We start from the raw sequence: 9,718 nt of genomic DNA, 5'->3' as shown, positions 1-9,718 counted from the left end.
TTATTTTAGTCATCAGAACTTAATGACAAAAAAATTGCTATCTGAGTTGACACGGTTATTCCCTCTTGATGACAGTCTTTAAGTAGAAGCATAATGTGACAGATGAGAGTGCTGAAGCTCAGTGTTTCACCCAGACTTGAAAACAATTAAAAAAAACATTCCTGCAAAACTTTGAAAACTATTCTATGGGTGAGCAATTTTTGTACTCTGTAATTTATTTGCTTTTCTTTCTCCCTTCATTTTTCTACACCTAGAAATGTGTATGAAAACAGGAATTGAAGTTGTTCAGGAACTCATGTACTCCTGCTGTGCAGTCATCACAGGAAATCACAGCCCTCTCTTTGGTAGCAGCTCAAGATTAGGCAGCAGCATAGATCAAACAAACACTGGCAGATTAAACAAGCCAGGATCCAAACCACCAAACTTCCCAAGGCTTCATGGGTGGAACTTTGGGTTTAGCTCATTTTGAACATTTACTTAATGTTAAATTAGTCTGTTTTGGGTATAAGCATTACATCAGACCCCAAAGAATGATATGAGTTAATTCTTTAGGTGTCAAAGGCACAGAGAGTTTTCAGTCGCGGAAAATTGCATCTTAATAATTAGGATAATTTGCAAAAAAATCATGTCTGTTTGCTTGTGAATTTTTTCCCCCGCTGCTTTATTATTCACTCAGAACAGTCATTCTTTACATGTGATGTCATTGTTATTTGCTGTTGAAATAATTTTAATGTCACAAAAAGGATTAAGACTTCAAGGGAGGAGTGAGAAATAGGAAAACCTGATCACCTAAGCAACAGAAGTCCTGTTTCATGCCTCTGTGCCTAATAATACCTACCAAGGCAAAAAAAACCCCGTCACCGAGGGAATGATACATTCTCTTTCTTCCCAAACAAAATGCTTTTTACGCCTTAGATGACGGGCAGAGCTGGTAGGCTCTGAATTTTTCAAGAATGCCAGGCATAGATATTTGTTAAGCATGACAGGCTGATAGAAAACGATTGTGTTGTGACGAGCGGTTTGGGGGGTTTTCCAGCACGCTCTGGACCCTTCCCCAGTGTCATCTCCCACCTTGGCCACTCCTCACAGTGAGATGGTGCACGCTGGGGGGGCCAAGGCTCTCCTGGCAGCCTCAGACCCCACACAGCTTCCCGAATGTCACCTTCCCAACCCTCTGGTGACCCCAAATGCACAAGAACAGGCCTATGGAGGCCATTTGGGACGGTGACGTTGCGCTGCCTTCGTGGCTGGCCCAAGAAACTCTGAAGTTTGACAGTGGTCCATGAGACACTTCTTGGAGGCATCTGGTGGCCCTGTCCCGTGTCTGAGGGGACAGGCTCCGTCAACAGCAATCCGCTGTTGTCCCAAAACCAGGGTTCTTTACCCAGTGCACATCCAAATGAGCCAAATTTAGCACACAGAGATGAAACACTGTTTATTACAGAGTTGCGTAAGTCTGGATGCTGGAATAAAGCCAGCATGCCAGCAAGAAAAGTAAAAGGCATTATATACAAAATTGTATCACTACTCGGAGCAGTCCTAAAGAGCCAATTGGTTACGCAATTGCATATTACATTACATAATAATTTTAGCACAGAATAAGCAACATTCAGCCGAAGGACACTTCATCCAACATGTTAAAGCAAGACTCAACTAATTGTGCGGGCTGCAAAATGTCTAAAGCTGCACAGTCAGTAGGGTCTGTAGTTAGTGATTGTTTTGCAAGTCACTCTTTTCTTTGTTGTATGAGCAGAATGAGCTAAAACTAAAAGGATTTACACATCTTTAGGTTAGAAATTGAAGACAGGATTCATTAAGTGATGACAAGAACAGACTGGACAACACTCTCAGACACATGTAAGGAGCCATTGAACGACGAATGCTGTTTTTACAACTGATCTGGCACCTGAACCCACACTATAAATCCTTAATTTAAAACAAAGTCTCTTTGAACTAATCCCTGAATGCAAACTGATACCTGTATTTACAAAAGTTAATCTAGGGGAAAGGGTAGCCAAAGAGCCAGGAATCCATATTTTAAATAGATCCATAAGGGGAAGGGGTTGTTAGAATTAGATGAATGAGACAGGTAAACTGAGGCAGGGTCGGCTGGTCTGTAAACCCTGCAATACCAGCCAGTGGGGAACAAGGGAGGGAAATTGTGCCCTTGATTTGGGGGGGATATAAGCCCGGGCTTTTTGCCCTATTCTGCATGCCTGCCTTTAGGTAGAACACCCAGCCTTGCAAAATTGTTATTAAAACATGGTTTGCCGAGAGATCCTGCCTGGGCTTATTCTATGGGCAAGGTGACTTGTTTCCCACACACACAGCGTGAACTGCAGGGTTGCCTTGTGCGGGGACAGGAGTTGGACTCGATGATCCCTGTGGGTCCCTTTTGAAGAGAAGCTGCCGAATTAATGCACACTGTGATTAAGTTATAAAAGACGTACCCATCATTAACCAATTGACATGAGACAAATGCTTTCTGAGCAACTGCAAAACGAGGGGATATTTTTCAAGTTTTAAATCCTTCTGCATGACAAGAGGGAGACAGAAGATTAAGTGATACACTGTTTAGAAGCAGAGTGCTTAGTTTATATTTAACTAATAATAGGTGTATTGTAAGTATGGAACTAAACAATTATAACTAACACCATCAACTATTTCTAACTATTTCTTAGTATAGTTGTATGCCAAAATTTTCAAAAACTGCAATGCATATGTAATAATTATGTGAATATAAGGAACACAAGAGCATCCAGCGTTTGGAGCACTGAATGGAGTACGATCCCCAGAGCTCCCCAGCGCTGATAAAATAATGACACTTAACAGTATAATCGACTCTGCTGTTCAGTTTATTTCTCCGTTTCCCTTCCAACTCAGGACACTCTATGATCCTATGACGACACGCCAGTCCGCCCCAACCCCGAGTCAACCCCAACCCGCGCTCCAGGCCGCAGGGCCGCCCCCCGGCCCCGCCTCGCCCGCCACCCCGGTCCCGGCCGGCAGGAGCCGCTGCGGGCCCGCGCTGCGCGGCCATGGGCGAGGCGGAGGGCGGCTCGGCGGCCGCTGTGGAGAAGCCGCCGCTGCCCGCGGCCGGGTCGGGAGCGGCGGCTGCGGTCGCTGCCGCTGTTGCGGCCGCCGCGGCGGCAGCGGCAGGCGCCCCGGAGCCCGGCGTGCCGGCCGAGGAGGCGGTGGTGGTGTGGAGCCCCGAAGTGGAGGTGTGCCTGTTCCACGCCATGCTGGGCCACAAGCCCGTAGGTGAGAGCAGGCCGCGGGCTCGAGTAGCGGCGCTGGCCGGGGAGGAGAACCAGGCGCTGGGCCCGGAGCGGTAGGGGTCGGACGGGGCGAGCGTGAGGGACCGTCCAGCCCGGGTCTGGCGGCCTCACGGGCCCGCAGCAGTCGGGCGAGGGCCCCGGCGCTGCTCCCCGTCGTGGCGGGGCCTGCGGGGAAGGTGGCGCCGCGTCCATCGGCCTCCTCGGCCGCGCCTCCGGGAACACCGGGACAGCCCTGTGTAGGAAACGATCGTCTTGCCAGTGTAACAGGCCCTGGCAGGATTTCTCAGCAAAGCATATTTTATTAACGATTTTGCAAGATCGGCTGGCACACGGAATAGGGCAAAAAGCCCCCGCTTGTATCCCTCCCCTGTGCCCCAGGGGTTGGTACTGCAGGGTTTACAGACCACCCGACCGTGCCTCAGTTTACCTGTCTCATTCATCTAATTCTAACAACCCCTTCCCCTGATTGATTTATTTAAAAAACGTATTCCTGGCTCTTGGGTTACCCATCCCCCTAGCTTAACTTCTTAAATGCAGTAATCAGTTTGCATTTGGGATTAGTTCGAAGAGTTTGTTTTACATTAAGGATTCGTAGTCTGATGTCTCTCAGTCCTTCCCCCCACTGGGCTCAGGTACCAGCTCCCTAGTTTTGTAAAAGCAACATTCTTCCTTCAGTGGCTCCTTACACCTCCACGCTCCCTCTTGCCATCACCTTTCTTCACTTTGCTGCCTTTTACTTTCCTTTGGTGGTTTATCACGCAGCTGCTCGATAAGTTCTGACTGCAGCCCCACGTAGAAGCATTAGCCAGGGGGGCACCCTCAGCCCCTCTCCAGAATAGCACCTGTGCTGTAGGGTTACCCTTCCCCCTGAAATTAATAGAATCATAGAAATTATCAGCCAGGTAGGGCTGCCCAGATTACCATGTGTCTCCCCCGTACTGTATGTTTTCCTTATACTGATAGGACTTTTTAAATTGTGTTGTGTATGTAAATTATAAGTAGTGTTAATTGCACTGAGTTTTTCCCCCAGGTGTGAATCGCCACTTCCACATGATTTGTATCCGGGATAAATTCAGTCAGAATATTGGACGACAGATTTCTTCCAAAGTGATTTGGGACCACCTGAGCACCATGTATGATATGCAGGCTCTTGTGAGTATAAAGGGGTTGATGCAGCCACTCTCTTATTTCTTATAGTTCAGGGGGGTTGATGGGCCCAAATCACTGGGCTTGTTACACCTTTCATGTTAGTAAGAATCGTGTGTCATTCTAGTGAGTTGATGAGGTTTTCCCTGTATGAAAGTGGATTAGATGGAGACAAGGAAACTTGCAGTGGTTTGTTGTTGTGTTATTTCTTCTATACTGTGTTCTGGCATTGTTGATTAAAGTTGCCCAAATGCTGATCCAGCAAATGTTTACATACGTACTTGAATGTCAAATAAGGAGGTTATACTGTGTTTATGTAAGAATTTACCATGTCTGGGTTCCCAAAGTTATCTCAATTCATCATGAGTCGTGGTCTGAGATATATCGACCTTAGTAATGCGTTTGACATCAGGAGCCTCTTACTAAGAATTATTTAGCTACTGATTGCATGTAAAATGGAACTTGAAATTGCACTTCTAAATCCAAATTAAAGTTTATACCAAAGTCATTCATAGAGATGTTTCTTTTCTTTCTAAGCACGAGTCTGAGATTCTTCCGTTCCCTAATATAGAGAAGAATTTCGCTCTTCCTGACGAAATGATTCAAGAAGTGAGAGAAGGTAAGATGTGAGAGCAGCCTCTTATTCTTGGTTGCTCTACTCTCATCTCAGAACAGGTAGTTTAATAAAACTTGGAGATGGCTGTAATATTACATCAGGCCATAATTTTTGCTAACATGAATCATCTGCACACTTTAATGTGGTTCATTTTGTAACAAGATAATTTTTTAAAGAGAGCTATGGAGCTGATGAGAACTACCAAGTTCTTCCAAATCTCACTCATGATAAGCTGATATGTAGTGTCTAATCTAATAGACATATGCAGCGGTTTGACAGAAATCTCAGGTTAAGCAGTGAAATCTGGAGTTTCAGTTTAGCTACGTGTATGTTACTTGATACTGTTACCCCAGATAGGAGCTCGGAAGCTCATCTGCCAAAAGAGTTCTTGGGATATTTTAAGCTACAGTGTAATGCTTCTCAATTACTAGGTACGCTAAACTTTACACTACAAATTCAGTATAAAGTCATAATGTAGCTAAGACATTGCATTATGTTTTGCCTATTTAGCATTTCACTTCCTTCCTGTTAATAATTTCAGGGGAACTGTTTGGGATGGCACATCATCTCATTCGGTGCTTTATGTTACACTCGTAGTATGCCTGAACTGTTAGCTGTCTTTTTCTATCGCGGTGTCACAGAACCTTTCTAAATTGCTGCCGAATGTGGTACCGAGTGCTTGTTAATGTTATGCACGTGTGCTAAAGCTGCTAATCCAGAATAAAATACAGCCAGTTCTTTAAAACCATATAACCGTAGTTTAACAACCCTTTCTGTAGGAAAAGTCATGATGGAAGAAGAAGTGAAAGAGGAAATAAAAGAAGAGATGGAAACGCATACAGGTCCAGAAGAAGGTAAATTTGTAACTCTGTACTGTGTAATACGAGATTAAAAAAATCACTGTAACTGAGAAATTAATGTTAAAATGTAAATCCCGAATATGATGTATGTTGTGATTTGTATTCAGACTTAGCATATGCTCATGCCAAGAGCTAGAATAATATAAGAATGCACAAAGTAAGCACTTGCCAATATCTGATACTTCAAGAGATGTCTCCTTTGCTCCTAATTCATATATGCAGAGTTGTATAGCTTTGGAGTTTTTTGGTTTTTATATGTGCTTGACAAAACCCTGGGAGTCTGAAGTAATCGAAGGATCTCTGAAAGAAAGTCGAGTCCAGTTTTGGTGAACCTGAATACTCTGTGTCAGGATGTGGATAGTCATGGGGGAAAATAGAGCCTATACATCAAAAAAGATTGTAAGATTGTATGCTGAAGTGGGAGGGTGGGCAGAGTGTGGGGTTTTTATTTACATTTTCTTGCTTCTTCTAAGTATAAGGCTTAGTTTCCTAACACTTCACTGTAGAACAAAGTCAAACGTGAACAGTAGAGATCCTGGTATTTACCTTAACAGACCAAGCCAACTGTTAACTATATAATTTCATAATATTTATATCACAGAATAAGTGGTGTTTTAACATTGAGTGTAATAAAAGATCTAAAAATGTATTTTTTAAATATGTAAAATTTCCTATTTTGAGTGTTCAGTTTTAAAATCAGTCTATAATACCAAATGTAATGACTGTTGCCGATCATTAATTTCATAGATTGGTCCTATGTTCTGTAAATGTTCCTATTAAGTATCATTTAATTTTACGTGCTGTTTAATTCTACTTAATGAATTTCACTTTTAGCCTGTCAATACATGCCTGTCTTAAAAACAAATAATAAAGCAAGATGTGCCTTTCTTACATATTTTTCCTTTAAAAGTGAAAATAATACTTATATGGTCATTAACTATGCTGATAATTGATTGGTTTGAAAAGTTTGATGTAATATAAAGAAATTTGATATCACTTCTGTTTGTCTATGTGTATGACTCTGATCTGGCATCATTACTTTGATCCTATTTCAGTTTTTGCACCCTCTGGAAGTTTAGCAAAAACAACTGAAAAGCCAAGCAGCAAAGAAAAAGAGAAAACTTCATCAGATTCCGGGTCCAAAGAAGGATCTGATAAGAGGAAGCGCAACAGAGTCACTGAGAAGGTCCTAAACGCAAACAGTAATCCCTCCAGCCCGAGCGCTGCGAAGCGACGCAGAACGTAGAGAGAAGCGATAAACTGCGACGTGAGGAGCAAACAGTAAAAACAAATAGCAGGATAGTCGCTACGTAAACTCTGTGAGGAAGGACGAAATATCTGAGCCAAGTATTTGAAGAATGTCCACGTTGGCTTAATACACGCAAGACTTCTTGTCCAATTGCCCGATGTGTTTTGTGGCCAGTGGTGGCGGCTGTCTCAGGGCGCTGGGGGAGAAATGCGGCAGCGTCATGAGTCTGTGCGTGTACAACAACTCCGGTGGGTGCATTTCAAACCAGTAACAGGCTCTGCGCCCGCGTAGTTCCTGGAGACAAGTGCCCAGCGAAACACAGAGCCTCAGTTCATTAAAAGCACCAGTTATTTCTGTAAATTTTGGGTTGTTTTTTCTGCCTTTAGGGTTTTTTTGCTGTCTTGGACTATTACACAACTGTGGGTAGTGTTTGGTGGTTTTACTTACTGCAAACAGAATGTTTGCATCAAATGTCTGAATTTTTCGATTGAGTAAAACTAAAACTTTTTTAAATACAGATAACTTGAAGTTGAGTTGAAGTATATTTCACTCTGTTTGCTGGAGGAGCCTTCTTTCACCCTTAGTGACGTAACATTTTTCAATCTACATCGATATGCCCTAAGTGAACTGAAAATGATAATGCCCCTTGAATAATAATAAAAACCCCAGTGATGTCACATGGTTTTCTGATGGGTCAGCTGAGCTGAGCATAAAACTGGAGATGTTGTTTCATCCATTTCTAATACCGTAGTACATAACAGTGGGTTTTGTACGTCTTTATTTATTTGTTTAAAGCAGTTTTAGTAGATGTTAATGGAATTTGTATTCCAAAATGTTAATTTTGTTCTACAAGTTAAGAATCTTACTGACATTGTAATGCTTGTCCTTTCTATGCTAGAAAATTAAGATTTGAAGAAGTTACTGGTTTTGTGTTGGGAGAAGATGGACCATTTAACAAACACGTGTTAAGTGGTGAACAAAGTAGGCTGAAATGTTAATTAATTTGTTTCACCATATTAACTATCCGTTAATAAGAAGAAAAGTTACTTCTTGATCTGTCAGTATTGGCTTTGAGGTGAGGGACTAGGAATCTACTAGTTTTTGCTTTTATTCTAGGTACGTAGTCAAGTTCTTCTTTGTCTTACCTGCTTCACCTGTTTCATACCAAAAATAAATTTGACTTGTTTTTATTTTACTAAATGGTATTTCTTGTGTAACTTGATTAAAATTTGGTGCAATTTATTTTGAAAGTTATTTAGGTATCTTGAGCCGTTAGTGAGATTGGTCAAAAGTGCCTCCATGTTTTTGGTTGGTTGGTTTGGGTTTTGTTTGTTTTTGCATATTTCATCTGAATCTTATGAACAACTTCCCTGTTATTTCTCTTAAGTTGAAGTTTTGGTTGCAGCCTTTTGGAATCTCACCTGTTCACCCTCCAAGCTCTAGAAGGTCAGAACTCCGCTGGCATGGGCACTATAACCACTTTTCCAGCATGATGCAAGTTCACTGCTTTAGGGTCTGAAAATAAAGAGCAGGACACAAACAAATTCTGAGCCAGAAGGGATGAAACGCCGTGAATTTTGTGCTGCAGCTCGATGAGCCGTGCAAGAGCTCGATGAGCCGTGCAAGAGCTCGGTTGTGTGGGAGAGATGCTACAGGTGCCTTGGGTCTTCTGGGTGGGTAGAAATCAAAACTTTATATGGCCTTACGTGAGGAAGCTCCTGTTTTTATTTTTGATGTTGAAGAAAAATGTCTAAGCTAATTTATTTGGTATGATCAAGTTCATCAAAGTTGTAATAATTCACTTACGGGTCTATCGTTGGAGTGATGAGGGATGAAGTATTGCTGTTTCTTTAAGAATTAAAATGCTGTTTACTTTGCAGTGATCTACACACATCTTGGCCATAAAGTGCAGATATTGTAACTTTAAAGTCTCACGGCCTTGTGGCTAAATCCTTTTCACCCAAGGGATTCTAGTCTACATTTTTTTTGCTATACCAGTGAAATGTTTCTTTATAGCTTAAAGTAGGAATGTGTCAACATGACATGTAGTAGTACAACCTCTCAACACCATCCTCTAAGCAGGGAAAGTCCGCTTGGGATTTCATGGTCAATCCACCGACACAGATTTTTTATTTTCAGCACCTCGTTAGTTGCGAAGTTTGGAAAATGAAAATGCTTTAAATGACCCGAGTGCTGCAGCTCTTTACCTCCCCTTTCACCGAGTCCTGTATTCTTGGGAAGTTTGTTCTGTTATTCATTATCCTGTAGGAGGAATATTACTTTTTCTATGGATGTTGCTGTTTTTGCCGTGTGAAGAAGTTAAATACACAAGTTTTGCTGAACACTGAGAAGCTCCCGCTACTCCAGTAGCTTGTTTCCAGCCTGGTGGCTGTTCATAGCCTGTCCAGGACCCCTTACTGCTGCCCAGCGCCGGGCTGGATGGAAAAGCGCAGAATTACGTTTTCTCCCTTTTTTTTCCGCAGGGGCAAACCCCAGGGAAACGCCGGAGCCACCGGACAATGAGGAGCGGGCGGGCGCAGGGACCGCGCGGCGACACGGGCGACGGCCA

At 42.8% G+C, this 9,718-nt stretch overlaps 1 protein-coding gene across 1 annotated transcript; it reads left to right on the top strand.

Annotated features, from left to right (window-relative positions):
* Window positions 1–3,010: 3,010 nt before the first annotated feature.
* On the top strand, window positions 3,011–8,349 carry MRGBP (MRG domain binding protein). Its single transcript, XM_065032377.1, has 5 exons — window positions 3,011–3,261; window positions 4,309–4,430; window positions 4,962–5,043; window positions 5,820–5,894; window positions 6,956–8,349. The coding sequence occupies exons 1-5, from the start codon at window positions 3,039–3,041 to the stop codon at window positions 7,144–7,146; spliced, it is 693 nt and encodes a 230-aa protein (XP_064888449.1). The 5' UTR covers window positions 3,011–3,038; the 3' UTR covers window positions 7,147–8,349.
* Window positions 8,350–9,718: the final 1,369 nt, after the last annotated feature.

Source organism: Columba livia, chromosome 16, assembly GCF_036013475.1.
Source record: "Columba livia isolate bColLiv1 breed racing homer chromosome 16, bColLiv1.pat.W.v2, whole genome shotgun sequence".
Taxonomy (NCBI): Eukaryota; Metazoa; Chordata; class Aves; order Columbiformes; family Columbidae; genus Columba; species Columba livia.
Note: the sequence above shows the minus strand (reverse complement) of the source record. Positions and strands in the feature narration are given on the sequence as shown.